General features: G+C 39.0%; 1 protein-coding gene and 1 long non-coding RNA gene across 2 annotated transcripts in view; one reads left to right on the top strand and one right to left on the bottom strand.

Annotated features, from left to right (window-relative positions):
- Nucleotides 1-18589, bottom strand: part of LOC310895510 (uncharacterized protein) — a 94775-nt gene that overhangs the window by 32509 nt on the left and 43677 nt on the right. Inside the window, exon 5 of the mRNA XM_083826975.1 lies at nucleotides 5320-5433. Coding sequence (XP_083683101.1) covers nucleotides 5320-5433 — 114 coding nt within the window. The remainder of the gene's footprint in view (nucleotides 1-5319; nucleotides 5434-18589) is intronic.
- LOC310895512 lies at nucleotides 7096-17123 on the top strand. The gene is made up of 2 exons (XR_014580743.1): nucleotides 7096-15814; nucleotides 16381-17123. It is a non-coding gene; the product is annotated as an uncharacterized lncRNA (long non-coding RNA).

Raw genomic sequence — 18589 nt, forward strand, 5'->3', positions numbered from 1 at the left:
AGTTTTGGGGGAAGAGCTGTTTGTTCTCTCTGTCTACAGCATCTAAGAAACCAAGGCTCCCTCCTTGGTTACTTGGTAATAAATGCAACTTTATTACTTGCTAACAAATGAAACTGATAATAATTATGTTCTTCCCCAGAGAAAAAATATCTGTTAAATCTACTAGGAAAAAAATGAGCAACCTCTTTTTAATATCTCCCTGTGTATAGAAAGACCTTCTTAATCAGCATGAAGCTTAAATGAGGTACTCGCTTAGCAGGAACACCTACCTACACAGAAACTGATTTTCAGCAAATTGTTTGAGATGGCCCTCTACTCTGGATAATTTTCAAAGTGATTACTCCATCACGCCTGAGGCTGAGGAGTATGGCATTACAGGTACTAACAGGTACCTGTGTCCTCTACATTTCAAGCTGTGACATTCAGATCAATTTTCCCACTGTATCACATCTCACTTATAACTGCATTTGGGCTTCAAAGCCCACCCAGTTCTGTATTCAGCTACATGTGGAAATTAACTGGTGTGGCTACAAAGCAGAAAAAAATACATGGCTATAGATAAGTTAATACCCTCCCAGTGCATACACTCTAATCTGGAATAAAACTATTTTTATTCCAGAAAAAAAATATTTATTCTGAAATGGAGACCCACATAGCAACAGAAGTATAATTAATCTTTTATATTTATATCACTGTTCATTTGCAGAAAATCAAAGTTCTTGTAGCTCTATTACAGTATTACTACAGTGACCAGTTAACGATTGATGCATCTCAGCATTCACCCTAGCTGGTTACAAGGTACTCCTACTGCTCACAAATCATGCAGCTCCTGCTTTTTTCCTTCTTCTTTTGAACCCCCTTTAGCTGTGATATGCTCAGGAAATTACGATGTATGCACAGGTATCACACACAACTCTTCAGGCTGTTGCCACACTCACTTTTCATCATATATACAGAGTGAATTGAGCCAGTTCAGCCTGTTTATATCACCACTGCTAATTTTGCCTCGCAAGCACAACAACTAAGTCCATTAAACAAGTCCACTTAAAACCAAATTAGATTATCTTTTAATCCAGAAGGTTCTCCTCCCCATTGAGCTCTGATTAAGCTCATCTAACACCATGCCAACACTAAACGGAGAGGTTCTTTCTCCAGCCTTTTTGCCATGTGCTCCTTGTTGACTTAGATGTCACGATCTTGGTGAATCACTTCAGCTCATTCAACCAGCCAAACCCAGCAAAAGAAAGTAAGATTCAGTTTCTGCTCATCAGTGAGCAGATCACACAGGGCACGAGTGCTTCTGATATGCAAAGGAAGGGAAAACAACATGCATCTGCAGGAGCAGAGAGGGCGAGCATGGGAGATAATTTTATGCTGACTTGGACTGCAAAACTCCACTGAGAGTGCAGCTATTCAAACTGCTCCTTGTGGGTGGGAGAATCCACATGTGGGATGGAGGACAGAAGATGCAACAAGGACAGGAAAACACTTAGATAGGCCACTAACGAAGAATGCAGTGGATCACTTGAATCAGTCACTTCCACCCTCCCCATTCCTGTCCCCGTTCCCTGTGTTGTGGTGAACACTGAATCAAGCCTTCAAGCAGCAATCTGAAACAAAGGTTGTCGGGTTCTTCTGCAGGGAGTGGGAACCTTTTAAAAGAGTATCGAAAATGGTGATGACATGTAAGAAAGATAATCAATAAACCAACTACTGTTTAACATTCTTAGTACAGACCTCCTGGTGAAGAGGCACCCTGAGGTTTATACTGTGATCAGTTCTGCATATAGCTTGTAATAAATCACACTTTCTCCTCTGGGCCTTGAAAACTGGAGGGTTGCAAAGAAAGACAAGGGAGCCATTCCCTAACTTAAGGGATACTTGGTAGATATCTGCTTACCTCATTTTATTTTTAGCTTTCCTCCTCACAAGATTTCAATGGCTCTTGCCTAAGTGCTCACTATCCATAAAGGAAAACTAAGACACTGCAACAAACAACTCTAGAGAATGAAATACTTATTAAGGATGGGATTTATCTGATCAAATGTAGATACTGTAAACTTCTGAGCTGGCCATCCTCAGCTCCCTTGACAGCCAATAGCCTGTTTTGTACCCTCTACAGACCCTCTCCGCTACTTTACTTGACAGATCCCCTTTCAAGCAAATTGCTCCTATCTGGAGTCTGACTGTGGTGACTTTGCATAGGCTAGAAGATCTGCCCATGAGCTTTGCTTCAAGCCTCATAATCCTACTGAACTCATTTCAGATCATCCACAGACTTCAAAGTGAGCATACATCAGTGTTTGTAACATTAAGTCCAAAAGAGCACAATCCTGGAGTTAAGGCCCTGGATTAAAAAAAAAACAGTTTTGTCAGATACTTGATTTGTATCATGCTCAGGTCACCTCTTTGTTTAGTGGCTTTAGCTTCCCTGTTGAATAATCAGGATGAAATTATTTATTCTCATTTTAAAAGCAGTTTTATCTCCATGGACAAGAAATATCACAGAAGTTAAGTGCCTTTAAGAAATCGTCCTTTCTCTTTTACTAAATGGGCAAAAAATAATTGTAATCAGTTAAAAGAAATTCATTTCTCAAAATCTAAACCAAATTCCTCACAGAAAGGATTTCAATGATTTTGATAAATTGTTAGTCTGGTGACCTTTTGCCCACAGCACATTTCAAAGTTGCTTCCAACATGTAATCAGCATACTGTAAGAACTGAGTAACTCATATTAAAAAGGAACAGAGTTCAAAGAGAAATCTACATTGCTGAAATCACAAAGAGAAGTCTGATGACCTTTTAGTCACTTCTGATGTAAAATGGAAGTCCGGATTTATGTTTCTCCCCTAAATTCTGCAGCTTTTAATGAACATGGGTACAAGGTTTGAGGAGTCTAGTTCAATAAAAATATTGAAATAAGTTGTCACTCACCCTGCTGGGGTCAGGCTTTTATTAGACAAAGACGGTGTCATGCCCCCAGGAGACCTGTGCCAAAGTACCCCAGGAATCTTTCTCTAATTCATATTTGAGATGACAGGCTGGGATTTCTGCACCACACTGAACAGAACCACCTGCTTCAACCATGTTTGGATCAGACAGGATCTCTCTCTGCTCCTCTGTCTTCCAGCACTCTTAATGCAACAAGAGGAAGTGCATTTGACATCTCTAAGCTCTTTCACTCAAGGGATATCTGAACAGCGAGCTGATTAAAATGTCTCTAGGACAGCATTGTCAGCACAAAGCATTCTTTAATCAGACCTCTGAAAGGAACAAAGTGCATAGAGCAAACGAGGGAAGAAGTAAAAAATTCCTGAGCCTTACTCACCTTTATTCTCCGTTTAGTGTGTTGTTGTTGTTTTTTTAAATGTTCCTCTTTGTCTGACTAATTGCAGCTTGAAGAAGCAGACTGTCCTGCTTCCAACATGCCCTCTGAACATCATTGTTATGAATTTGTTCACACAAATCTGTCCCAGCCTGTCTATTACTACACTGAAACACCCTCTCTTCCTCGGTCGAGAGGATCATAGCAATAATTTCTAAAAGCCACACAATGGCATTTTGATTACATAATAGAATTTTCTCCATACAGTATTACTGCAGAATAACAAGTAAGCTTTATATTTATCCTGTAGCAACTCTGCAGTAACTTCTCTTTATAAATAAGAACTGTGTTTTCTCCTTCATTACCAATTCTCAACGTTGCCTAAGCAGCTATTGTGTGCTAGGACTGGGCCTGAGAAATTTGTCGTTCAGGGCTTTAGAATTGTTTATTTTGTTTCAGGTGTCTCTTTTCTATCAAACTGTTTGACAAATTACTCCACACCAATTTATAATTTCAGTAAGCCAGGAAACAGTACAAATGACATTTTCCAGTTAGCAGAGACATCTTCAAAGCTAGTGATGGTTTGCTAAACATATTAAGCTGGAGCAATCCAATCCTCATCCCCCCACTTCTTTTTACAATGTAAGGCTGCAAGCATTTTTAGAGGACCAAGATTGCAGCATTGAATAAAGCTAATGCTGAAGCTATAAACAAAGCCCTTGAGCCCAAAGAAAGAAAAGATAAAGCTCTGATAGTCCTAAAAATATATATAAATAAATAAAAAACAATGAGAGAACAGCACTTAACCTTTAGTTTTGACTACACCTGGGAAATTCCATCACCTCTGGGCCATCACTGCTGTGCCGATTAGACCTGCTCTCAGCAGGGTTACTCAAGATTGTGGATCAAAACACTATTGCCAGCTGATAGCTCATCATCTGTAGATGAACGAGTGGTACACTTTTAGATTTTCCAGTGCAAGCTAGGCCCTTAAGGCTGCTTTATACCTTATCAGGAAGGAAGTGGGGAGAAAAGAAAAAAAAAAAAAAAAAAGCACTTTGCTTTGACATCTAGCTTCACTGATACAGCACTCTACTCCCCAGCAGGAGGTCCAAACTTGTAAAACAGATTATGCTGAAAAATGTTCAACTGTCACTTGAAAATACAGAAAATTAGACATTGATGCTGTGTTAGAGAAATGATGTATTTCTTTAGCATTGTATGTACATCAGATGTTATTATCAGTCAGTTGGCTGAAAAATGAAAAGATGTTTTTGAAATACTTAAATGGCTTCATTTTGAGACGTTTGCTATGGACCCAAAAAATATGTGTATATATGCTCACACGTTTATATATATATGTATACTCACACTTAGCAACCAATATTTGAGAAAGTCATTCTCAATATTTTGCATTTATGAAAGCAGATCTAGATACTAACACACTGGATATAAGTAATTATTCTTACTAATTTTGATAATGTTTGCAATAACAATTATTTTTTAAATTTACACAGATTTTGATAAATTTTAACTTTGGAAAAGAACTTCTTTAAAGGAAAAAAAGAAAGGTGCTGACCTTTTAATTAGGACCAGACACAGGAAATATTTAATCAACCTCTGCATTAATGAAACACACTTTTAAAAACAATATATCTCGAAGTGACTACTCTGAAACTGGTAGATTTCCTGTTAGACTTGATTTTGCTCAGCTCTCATCTGCCTTTAGAGTGATGATTTCCCATTTCTTTGTGAATCTTTTTTTGTGACACCACAGTCATTTTGGAGACTTATTTTTGCTACCAGTTGGATTGTAAATCTTAAGTTATGAGTTCTTTGGGGCAGTTACCATGGTTTTCTTCTGCTCTAAGAGCCACAGGGAATCCCAGTCTGTAACCTTGACTTCCCAGGCACTGAAGTCACACACAGTCATTTGGAATTAAAGCATCCTTTCTTTAGCTGTTCAGCCAGGCTCACCAGCTGAGAGAACTTACCAGGTTCAAAACAAGAGCGTGGCAGCTCCCCAGGACCCTGTAGCCTCTGGCACCTTGTGCTGTGTGGTGATGCACATCTTTCACGACCATTCTGGAGAACAGAGCAGCCAGTCCCTCAAGAATAAGCAGGGAATATGAGTAAGGACTTGTGGTACAAGACCAAATCCCACAAAGAAAACACACCAGAGACAAGTGGGGAAAGTATCTGGCCTCAAGACCTTTATCCATAGCACTGGGGACAGAGGAGAGAGAGGAGGAAACAGCCCAAGGAATTCCAGTGGGCAGCCATCAAGGGAATTAAGATTTACAAGAAAGTGGGCTTGAGAACAAGGAGAAATGCATTTGTACCATCCAGTCACATGCCTTTTCCCAGACAACAACCAGAGACATGTTTCCTGCTGTTTTAACAGAAATAGTATGTAGTTCTTGAGAAAAGTCAGACAAGGACAGGTTAATTCTTCATCGACAAGGAGCTCTTTCCTGATATTTATCCTTAAACATCTTTGAGTGCCTCTCCTTATTTCTACTCCTTTCTTCTGGTAAAATCTGCAACTGAAGAGAAGCTGCCACTATATAAATTTACACCAATTTCATTTCCTTTCCTGCAAAGCTAGTTTTCAACTTAAATAGTTCCGTGAAAATGTATAATGTTGAGTAACACTGAAACATCTGCTTTGTCTTCCACCCTCAATGTTTTTTTCCTTTGCTTGCAGCTCTTTGAAAATGAAATGTATTTTTGAACCACTGTGAATGCATGTTTCCAGGCGTCTCTCAGAAGATGTGGCAGCAGGAAGAAGGTTATGGCAGCCACAGCCACGCTGAGACAAGGACCTCACTTGAGTCTGGGCACTACTGTGCTAGATGCTCTACAAACTACTGTCTGCAGGAGCAAGTACTCCCTTTGAGCCTTCGGGGCCACTTAGCACAAATCAAGCAATGGAATGTCACAGCAAATGCTTATTTTAGTCTACCAGTGCAGATTCATGAAAGGATCATATAACGTGGTAGTCCACCATAAGGTGTACCTGTGTGTTCAGATTTTTTTTTTTTTTCCTGAGAAACAAATCTACCAATCGTTAACTTTGAGGATTTTGTTGTTGTTGTTGTTGTTGCTGTTTTTCTAAGTGCACATAGGTTGCCTTGAGAAAAACTGCAACTTATTTTTCCCAGACCGCACCGCATTCCACAGACCTCTGACATATCTTTGCTGTGAAATTGGAGTTGTGCTGAACAAGAATTTGGATCCTAGCATGGAATCCAAAGCAGCACATCGGAGTGGTGAGACCTACCAGCAGTGAACAGGCTTCCACTGTGATCCTATAAACCTAACCTGTGGGCAAACTCTGCTCCACTTTGAAAAGGCTATTGGAGCAGTACTGAATGTGGGAATTTGAAAACAAACCACCAGACTTGTGCCCTTATTTGCATATTAATCCTTAGAATGCTTTTTGATGTCATATCTATTTCACAGCCTGCAGATATTTAGTGTCAGTACTCTGACTTCAGAGTGAACATTCAAGGCCTTTGCTCATGTGTGTTGAACTATTTCTAACACACACACACACACACACAAAATAAAAGTAAAAATAAAATAAATAAAAAAAGTTCTTTCCCCACATTTAACTTCCTTGGCATTCTTTGGTGACACGCTTTGAAGTACAGTGCCAACAAATGGCACTAGTTGCAGATCTCTGGTAAATCACAGCAAATACTGTGATGGTGAAATGAAACAAATGAAACGCATTTTTCTCTCTGCAGCACACGAGTAACATCCAAAGCAAGCCTGAAAACACAAATAAAATCATATTTGTTATTAATCCTGTGATTACAAACAAAACAATAAATAAACAATGAAACAAATAAACAGATCTTTTGCTGCATAACATATTGGAAGAGACCCAAACTCCCTTCTTTTTCTTCCCTGGAGAATCTTCTTTCTCTCAGACTGAGTACACAAACAATAACTAGGAGAGCAATGTCAGGGTGATGTGTTTCCTTCCTGCTCTTTCTTTGGCTCTTATTTGCTCTAGGAAACCTGGATTGACTATCTTGAGTGCCCTGGCCTCCCATTCACAGTAGCAGCTCTGTAATCTTTAGTGAGGATGCAATGCCTTAATAACCTCAGAGGGCACTGTGCTTCTGCTTTCCAAGTCCCAAGGGTCTCATTAGAGGATCTGCTAAATCAGGCTTGTATAGTCTGTCATTAACTGCAGAACTTAATTAGTGTAAGTTTGTGCTGATTTGCATTGAGGTAAGACTGAAGCTTGCTGAGTTGTTGCTGTTATCATGCTGTGCTTCTCTTTTGCTCTGTCTTCTAAGGTTTTTATTTGTTTGCTCTTTTACAGTACATAAAGGTCAGGGAAACAAACATTCTGGTGCAAAGCCACACCTGAAAATGCAGTCTTATTGGGCGCATAGAAAAACACCTACTAGTAACAAACCGAATTTAGTAGCAATGCTAGAGTGTATCTACCCCACATATCTGAACAGCTAGTGTTAATGTGGTACAATCAAATGAAATTGTGATCAAGGCAAAATGATAAAGCTCTTGTATTGAGACTGTTTGAAATGCACCCATGAGACATGCATTTACAAACTGCTTTTTTAAAACACGCAAGCTCCCCATACCCATAATGTCACTGAGAAAATGCCCACTGACTTCAATGAGAGCACCGCTAGAGCACTTTGGAAATTACATCTGTAATGCTGAGCTGCTGATTAAGCTCTTTGGTGTCTTAACTACATCACACTGGATGGGACTTGATGAAAAAAAAAAAAAAAGTATCCCAGATTGTTCTCGCACCATTAAGAGAGTCTGTGATGTTGTCTGCAGTACTAGTATGCTTTGTGTTCTAACCATTGGCAGAACGAAGTTATTGCCTTCAGAGTTCCTGCAATGCCACTGGAGAGCAGGGACTCTGCTGCTGTAGCAGAATGTCTCATCTCCCATCTCACAGTGTCTCTGCCATTACCAGTTCCTACTTCAGTACTTCACACAGCACCACAGATCTGAGAAGCCCTGTGAAAAGCTTTTTCTATTCTCATTCTAAACACAGCCAAACATAATCACTCTTTGCCAAAAGGAAAAGGCTGCAGCTGGTAAGGAAATTAAATTTACTCAAGATCTTCCAGTAATGCATTACAGCATAAATGACGGAGGGATAACAATCAAGACATGCATAAAAATGTCTCAGTGCTTTCAAAGTTTAGGGCTTTATCTAAAAGAGCAAAAATCCATCCAGTAACCATGTCTATTTTTCCCCCCTGTGGATGAGTTAATACGATCAACAATATATTAACAGCACAAATAAAAAGTTTACTCTCTAGTATTCATTTGTCACTCAGCTTTTTGAAACCCAATTGAATGCTAGATCTTTTGCTTTTTTTTTTCTTTTTAATCGAAGATTTTAAATCCATAGACCAAAAATTTGAAGACAGCTTTTTTTTTTTTTTTTTTTTTTTTTCTTTTTTTCCTCCACATCAACTAATCCCTAACTGGGCCTTATTTCCCAAAAGTGGAGAGATCCTTTGCCAAGAGTCTTTAAAATGTCACCTTGAACACTGGAAAAAACAAAGCCTCCTACAAAAATCACTTCTGGAATGCCTGCTCTCAACCTCACTATTGTAAAACAAACAAACAAGCAAAAATGCGTATCAGAACATAAAAGGAACTCTCTCATTTTTTTTTACCTTTTAATATATTTTTCATCAGAAATTCACAACTGAACCTACATTAAAAAAAAAAAAATCCAAAATCCTGAAAATCCAAATTACTTCACTGTCTTTGCAGTCAAGTAGCTAAATTCATACAAAAAAAAAATGTTTCTTATTAACTGAATATTAGGCCGACTGTATTCTAGTAGAATACAGACAGAAATTCTAAGATCTGAACAATTTGTAGAGAATTTTTCACCCTCTCTAAAATTGCTTTCAAGCACCTAGAATGCATTGCTAAGCATTATACAGAAATGATCCTGTCTAACGTATTAGAATCCAATTTACATCAGAGAAAAATGCTTTTGTGAAGTATTTATATACACAAAGAAGCATAACATTAACTGCACTGTGGAGATGTTATCACTTACAGCCACTGAGTGCCTCAACTACAAATTAGAGGATAATTAATTTAAAATGGTCCTGTACTAAAACACAAAATAAAGTAGTTTAAGGGGAAAGCTTTAATAGTTCCCATGATAGAATTTTCTTTACAGGAAGGACATGACTGTGGCATTAATTTGCTTAACAATGAAATATGGGACCAATTTGTAGGGTAGGGTTGACCTTACACAATACAGGGTCTTGAATAAGATTTAGAGACACAGATCTACGTGATTCCCAAATTTGCCTGTGCTCCACTTTCACATATGTGAAGACATTAGCTCCTATTTCACCAGACTGCAAGCAATTGGCAATTATTCGATACAAGCTTTGGGATAAGAGTTATCTACTCTTATCAATGAGAGTTATCAACAAGCACTTGTGGCAGAGCCACAATCCCTGAAGGTGTGAAAAGGGGAGGGTTGGCCAGTGCAGCTCCTCACATGAACTGCATCAGGGTTGGGTAAGACCCACTCTGGTGCCCTGCAGATGCTCACCCATGCATGTTAGGTCTTCCCGTGGGTTCCAGAAGCAGGTTGCCCAGGCAATTGAGCATTTACAGATCCAAAGCCTTGGCTTTGGCGTAGGCCTTAGATGAGGAAAATTGTCTGGGCAGGGCCCAACTGAATTTCATATTTAATAGTTTCTTACAGAATAGATTATTTTTTTCAATGCATTACTCCTTTCTAAAATGTTCTTTATACATTTGTGAAGAAATTCATTGCAAGTTTGCAATTACAATCAAGTGATGAGTTTTTAAATGAAAGAGATTTTATTCCTTTCAAGCTCTTGGGAGAATACATTTGGTTCTGTGATTTTTCTTCCCCCTGCTTACTGAGATACTAAAATAAGTTTATTTTAGGTTATTAACTTTTAGGTTTTTAAGATTTCTTGGCATATTCAAATGTATCTGTAATATCAGTCTACACACTTGGAAAAAAAAAAAAGAATGCATATACTCAGCAGTGAATAATAGATCTGCAATAAACAAAACTGTTCCTTCTCGAAATATTCTTCACGTTTCCTAAAGCACCACTGACAGATCATTCATATCTCAGGTAACCGAACTTTACACAAATATTGCTCACACAGCTTTGCAGTATTTTGTGAGAAAGCTAGTGATACAAAACAGGTGTTTTCTGTGCTGCTCCAATGATACTGAAGATGACTGTAGAAAAAAAAAAAAAAGGTCATTCATGAAAGAAATTTTCAAGTGCCTAGGTAAATTAAATTCTTACAGTTATTAATTTAGCTATATTTCATCTTTACAGATGATCTTTTTAATTTAAAAATGTTCTTTTTTTATTTTTTTGTTTACTGTGCTTTTATTTTTAAAAAGCTTTTGTGGCCCATCTCCAATCCCATTCATCATATGCAATGGAGGGTTAACTTACAATGGTAGAAATGTGTAAATTTCATAGCAATTGTAAGGTGCCGCATGATTTCCCATAGGTTTCCCTACTGATCCCTTTCCTATCATTACTTCCTCAGGAAATATTAATCTTTAACTGCAGTAAAGTACATCAACAGCTCGGTGTTACTTCACAATAGTGTTGCTATTAATGTTTTTCACCTCTTAATGATGAAGAGAGACCTCCTGTAGCAAGAGCTGCACATATAAAAATCTAGCAAAATTAAAGTTGCTGCAAAGCATGACACACTGTTTTCCCCAGGAAACTAAAAAAAAAAAAAAAAGTTTAAAAATAGCCTTAATAAGTGACAAACAACTTTAATTAAAAGAAGGGGTTACAGCCCAGTGCTCCCGCTGCCTGTTAGAAAGCTGTAATCAGTAAGCTACTTTCTGCAAACAGGTCCTCATATAGTCTGGCCTCAAGTGAACAGAATGATTGTATCATCCCGACTGATATTAATTCTGAAGAAAAATCAGGACTTCTGAATTATTAAGGAAGACTGTCATTGAAGTTTTCTCTGAACATCCATATCCTGGGGCCATATAAATGTCACAAAAAGCCACAGCACTTTGGCTCTGATTCAGAACAATTCTTAACCAGTCAATCAAACTATCTCTGTATTTAAAGCTAAGAATTTTCATGGTGTTCCCTCCTGAATCAGGTCTCAGATCCCAACTTCATTTTATGAATCTGTGATTATCATGTTTCTAAACAGAATTTAGGGTCATAAGTTCCCAGGAAAATTCTTACAGACCTCAGCAGAACCTGTTTTGCCTAAAAAGGGGTTAGAGTACTAGAAATTAATCCAGGATGTGAATATATACTCCATTACTGTTCCACACCAATTGCCCAGGTGTGCATTTGGTGCCCTTTGCAGGATAACTTTCCACACTTCCCAAGTGCATTGCCTAACAGCAGTTTCCTTGATATGGCCTAAGGATCTATTTATATTGAGATTCTCAGGGAAGATATATATAAATTTACTTTGCAGATGGATGAGTTATGCCACATTAAATTCCTGGGAGGATAGTCCCACATGGAATTAAAATAACTCTAATTTAATTTAGCTTAATCCACTTCACAAGTAAAATAAATAAAAGGAAATGAAGGATACTTTAATTCTGAATGAGAGTTCAGTGTGGTGTAAATAGCCAACTGACACTTATTTAATTAATTCAAATAGGTCTTGCTGAGCACCCCCAGACAGATGAGCTCTGACAATGTCCAAACAGAAATTAAGTGGGGGGCTGTGGGTATAAATTCTGCCCCACTCTGTAACACACGAGTAGGGGGGAAGGCAGCAAGTATTAATAATGTATTTTCAGTCTCGCTCCTGAATGGCTAATCCTGGCCACATTTTAAGAAGACACCATTCTTCCGGTACCTCTGGAGCAAGCCTCCGTGCAGTACTTTGCACACAGGTTTCTGTTACAATCACTACATAGTTCCAAATGAATCCCTGCGTGCTGAGTGGCACGAAGAGGTCCAAAAAGATGCCTTCACTTCGACATCCAAACAGTAGGGTACCGACACACATGCCTTTCTGATGGCGTAACATTCAGGCTGGGCTCCTCCAGGCCACTCGGAGGATTATTCTATTTCCCAAGAACCAGGCATTCAAATCCCATGAAAGCTTTGGAAAACATCTGAATAAGCAGCAATTTTTATCCTTTTAGAGGAACGCTCAGATCATTGTTCAAAGCTCCCTTAAGTAACCAGTTGCTTCTGCTTCCAGGTGACCATACAGTAGGAGAAGAGCAATCCAACTACAGACTTTGTTTGATTTCTTGTTTCTGCTATTTATGCTGTCTGAGGAGTTCTGGCAATATTTGTCCTGGACCTTCCTGGTGTGACCTGCTGTGAATTAAATCTACTTGGAATTAGGTGTCTTTGCTCTAATTTCTAAAGGTTTTGTGTGTGCATGCATGGGGAATACAAACATCACTTATCAATAAAAACAATGAGCAAACTTGTTTTTGTGTAACAGCAGTGTGCTGATATTTTTGTGTAACTGCTGAGCTGGACTTAATATGGTAAAAGGGAGCAATAAAGCAGGGCACAGAATCAGTGGTTTTCTATAGTGTCTGTCATCTAAGGACCTCCAAATGTTTTAAAATCAGCTCTCAAGCAAGCCTTACAGCACCCCAACATGACAGACAGATGTTAAGTTGCCCACTTAACAAACGGGTGAACACAGATACAATGAGGTGAATTAGAGCTTTCTGAAACAGATCTTTTTATATATATATATATATATATTATTTTTTTTCACCAGAGTAGCTATATCAGTGCAAATCCCTGGCACAAATATGTTACAAAGGAGAAGTGCGCCTTATTCTTCAAACCATCATCATGCTGTATCAGCAACAAACTGCGTTCTGAACTAAGACATCACGTCTACTCTTGGTGTTGCCCTAAAACAGCTGAAACAGATACCCCTCCATGCTTGGCTGACAGGCAAGCAGACAGCTGTGATGCAGTTGAAAAGTAAAGGAGAAAGAACATTGTTGAATCTGCTCAGAGATAGATAGAAAATGCAGATAAAGAAAGACACACTAAGAAGAAAAAAAGAAACAGAAAACTCCAAGTTATGTTCTACTCCCTGTACTGTCTCACAAAATGGAATCCAAATATTAAGTTTGTTCACATTTGCAAGTCTGTAACAGTAACACCTAACACCTGCAGCTGCTATTTTGGCAGCAGCATTAGTACCAAACAACAACAACAACAAAAAAAAAACACAACCAACACCCAAACCCTCAAATGAAGTAATTCTTTGGTATAAGCTGCCCAATGACTGCTTGAAGCTTAATTGCTTTAACTTTTAGCAATGAATAATAGCCACCTATATAGCAATCTGATTAGAGAGCACAGATTCCATTTGTTATAATTAAAAATCTTGTTCAATGTCTCTTGCTTCATTGGTCATTTGGTTAGAAAACGCAGAGTCATTTATGAGAGTGATAATCAGGGTCATTTATAGGATCACTCCATCCTACTTGCAGCTCCACAAGTCTCTGCTGTGCAGCGGTGGAGCAGCTGAGGTGGAAAGGAAACAGTTCCTTTGCATCAAAAACATCCCTCTCTCTGTCTGGATCAGTTTGCTAATAGCCCTGAATTTTTGCCACTACAACACAAAAGACTGCAGTTAGCACAGCTAGCATGACATGGCCCTTATGCACTGCAGCTTTGAGATGAAATATTGCTTTTGCTTTTAAAAAGCCTTAGCACATCATTTGGAATTAAACTTGGCACCCAAACGCCGTGACAGCTTTTGTCTACAGAAATATGCAACTATCTCACTAGCTGCTAAATCCAGTGCCTTGGATTCATTATTTATCAATTATGTTTTACAACGATATATAATGAAACACTCCTTGCAACATTGCTGAGTGGAAAAAAAAACAGTAGGAAGTAGGAACGCTTCAATGTAACATCTGAATTCTCTACTGGGGAAGCTAAAAGACTGTCTGCCTCTCCTGTTCATCACAGCAGAGTAACATTATGACCTAGATATATGCCATAACACTGCAAAGGTAGAGGGAGACAAACCACAAGGAGCAGATGATTTTCATCCCATAGTACACTTGCAATCACAGGAAAGACCTAAAGGAAGGAGAAGCTGGAAGCTACATCTTCCATGCAGGAAGAAAATCAACCAGGTTAGGACGACAGCTAACTTTGCTATTGATGCTTTCACACAGTTATTTTAGACAACAATACAGAAGCATGCAGTCCATACAAGGAGTAACAACACTGAGCAACTATTTAAATGAATAGTCTTCTGCAAATTAGCTCCAAACAACTCATTGAATGCTGTGCTTTAGCTTGCTTTTTCTTTTGTTACGCTCTAAAAAAGCTCATAGGACATACAGTGTAAACTTTGAGGTGTCTATTTTGGGGGAAAAAAACAGCAAACCTCTGGGCCAGCTTCTGAGCATAGCTCTTTTCAGAGTCAGTTGGGACCATTCTTGTAGATAGCTGCCAGCTACCGTGGGATACTGGGACCTCACACTACAAAGTCACCCTATTGAGAACACACCCCACGCTCCGCTAGCCATGTAAACCTGCTATGTAATAAGGATTACCTTAAGTGATAATATTTCCCTGAGAGCTGTTTGTCTAAAGTCAACACACAAATCTCAGCAAATTTGGCAAAGCTAACAAGAGCAGAATACCCTGTACTTAGAACAAAGGAACAGAGGTGGGACTGTGATCAAGGGCAAGTTTAAATGCAGTCGAATATGACAGCAGCTCTGATATTTTCACACAAGCAGGTTTGGGATGATATTAGACTAGTCATGGGAATGTGGCACTCAGAGCAGCTGCCTGACCCAGATTCACTGTCAGTGGCTGCCTACAGGAAAATAGGATGAATAGTGTCTATATGTGCTGCAGTTTCTCCCTGGGCATCATTTTCTTCTTTGTGTTCCTCTTGAATGACACAACTGCATGAGGTGCATGGAGAATCAAGATCTAAATGGGTGGCACCAAAACTGGAGTGAATTTCAATGTCCAGTGTGGGATTTGGATGCCGCATTCAGCTAGGCATGTTTTAAAATTTTGTCCATATGGAAGTTCTACAACTGTCTGCTTGAAACCATCCCATAGTGTATGCCAAGGACTTTAAGGAAGCCCTCACTACTTGTAACTGCACTCTAAATAATGAATGACTTTGAAAGTACATTTTTACATGGATATTCACAGCTGCAAAGGAACTATTGCTTCATAACTGGGAAAACTGTAAATACTCCTCTGGAATTATCTCATATCCAACAGGGCATCGAGACAAAACAATTTATGCATACCCATTGCATACTCAGACAGCAGTTGTCTTTCTTTCTGAAGACAGAAAAAAAATACTCCTCAACATAAAATGTTTCTATCCTGTAGACAGTTCCAATTCCACCCTTCATTTATGCAAACAGAAGTCAATTCATGCTTGAAATACCACACTGGATATTAAAGGAGTTGTGTATGGAGTTGTGTATGTATGTGCCCCTGTACTCGGCTCTGGTGAGGCCGCACCTCGAGTACTGTGTTCAGTTCTGGGCCCCTCGCTACAGGAAGGACATGGACGTGCTCGAGCGAGTCCAGAGAAGGGCGACCAAGCTGGTGAGGGGTCTGGAGTACAAGTCTTACGAGGAGCGGCTGAGGGAGCTGGGCTTGTTCAGCCTGGAGAAGAGGAGGCTCAGGGGCGACCTCATCGCTCTCTACAGTTACCTGAAAGGAGGCTGTAGAGAGGTGGGGGTTGGTCTGTTCTCCTACGTGCCTAGTGACAGGACGAGGGGGAATGGGCTAAAGTTGCGACAGGGGAGTTTTAGGTTGGATGTTAGGAAGTACTTCTTTACCGAAAGGGTTATTAAGCATTGGAACGGGCTGCCCAGGGAGGTGGTGGAGTCACCATCCCTGGAGGTCTTTAAAAGACGTTTAGATGTAGAGCTTAGGGATATGGTTTAGTGGAGTACTTAGTGTTAGGTCGGAGGTTGGACTCGATGATCTTGAGGTCTCTTCCAACCTAGAGAAATCTGTGTGAATCTGTGTGTGAGAGTGTGGTTTTGCATAACATGATGGCTACAACAGCAAAGGATGAATGAAGCACTAATAGCTTGTGTCTGAATATACTTACTTTTTTCAGTCCAATTTACAGCATAGTTCTAATGGCACTGGTAGGTTTTAGATTGTTGAGAAAGTTGTGTGTTAAAAAGTAAAACTAAGATGAGGAAAGGAAATTAAATCTCAATTTAGCATAAAAAAATATTTCAGTATTTGTTTTTCTTCCCAAGCAGGATGAAAACAAGGACCGTTGAAACTTCCCAGTAAACAAAATTTCAGTTCCCATCAATCAAATTGCCTCATCTTATTAAAACTGAAATTAATTTTCTACATATTTATATTGCATAAAAGCAAACAACAATCAAAGATTATATGCTAAAGTTGTTTTTTTGTTTGTTTTCTTTTTCCATATGTCTGACTTTGGCAGGGTGGTTTAATTCCTCTTTTTCTAGACAAAGTATTATCAAAATCATGCAATTCTTGTATGAGATTAATGGCACAAATTCAGAAAGCTTAAAAATAGAGAAATACCTGATCTCAAACTTTTTACTAGATTCCACTGTCAGTCAGAATTTTCTCATCAATTTATTCTCATCATATTTTTTATTATTTATTCATCTATTTATTAATACATAGAATACTACTGAAAAAAATTACAGTGCACTTATAGTAACAAATACTGCTTAGATTCATAATAAAACCTTGATTCAGACAAAAACACAGACAAGAATGGAAGAAACTATCTTGTTTTCTTTGTAATTTAGAATAAACCTGCTCTACAAGTGTAGCTCAACTGCAGAGATTTACATGTCCCTATAATCTCCTACTGCATAACACACCTTCAATAGATCCATGACATTTAATACAATCTATACAAGTATAGACAATACTCCAACTTAGAAGAGTAAGACCTCAGTTTATGTACTGTAACAATATACATGAATATTATGGGAACTTAAAATACTAGTCAAAACATACAAAGGCAAAGGAGGAAATTATTGTCTCTATTTCACACCTGCGGAATGGAGGAAAAGACCAATGGGAAGCTCCACGCAGGCTGCAGCAACCTCAGCAGGAGGTGATACAGCTGCCCCCTGATGACAAAGCCACACTGAGAGATTTACCCAAGGTCACACAAGAAATCAAGGTTGTATTCCCCACAAATTCAAATTTGCTGCATGCCAAGCCAGGTGTCTTCACTGCTGGACCGTGTTTCTTCTCAGAAAGCATGACACGTCAAAGCCTCCGTGAAGCTGAGGACACCACAACAGCCACTGCTCAGCATGGTTTCCTGGGAGCATTACCCTCATTGGTACTTAAATACAGTTTTTTCTTTTAATTTTCATTTGTATATGACTAGATCAGATGGAGTGCCTGCTGGTTAAATATCACACTCCCTCAATCACAGGCAAAGGCCCTACACTTTCCATTTCAACACATCACAGTTGTCTTACACGCACTGTAGCCTCCAGTAGCTGGAAATCTTTAAAGCTGTTTGATTTCAAGCAGCCCTGGCAGCCAAACGAAGTGACAACAGTGAAACGTTACCACACTCTGCGATCAAAATGGACATCAAGGGCAACATATACTGAAAGAAGAAAACCTTGTAGACTATGGGGCTCAAGTGACGCATTCATATAAAAGATTTACTATTCAGATTAACATGCTGAATTTTGATCAGACACTTTGCATTTCATTACCATAGGTTAGTCCTTCCTCTCGTTTATAGTCAAATCTCTAGACTTGCTTTTCTCCCCATGGCAGGACACATTTGCATTAACAACTTCTTAAGTTGCTCCACATCATAGCAATGTGGCGTAGACTTTTCAGTTAGATTGTGCGACACATCCTTCCACTCCAGCACAGCACACACAGACCTGCATCAGTATTCTTTTGCTTCTCACCCCAGTCTGTCCTCATTATAGCTGAGAATTGTTAGTGCCTTTCTTCTCATCATAAAGTTGTTTCTCTACTGAATCATCAATATCATTTTTGCCTCTCCTCATACCTTCAGCATACATTCCTACTGCTTGCAAACAAAATTTATAACAAACAATACCACGACCTTAGGACTTTCACTAACATCAATTTGCTCTGCCTCATGCTGTCCTTTCCTCTCATGGACACACACACTCCATCATTTCACTGACGCCATAGGATCCTGAATGGACATTCTTGCTGACAGTGCTTTGTCTTACCTCGTA

The sequence above is a fragment of the Anser anser genome (genome assembly GCF_964211835.1).
Source record: "Anser anser genome assembly, chromosome: 2".
In the NCBI taxonomy this organism is placed as follows: Eukaryota; Metazoa; Chordata; class Aves; order Anseriformes; family Anatidae; genus Anser; species Anser anser.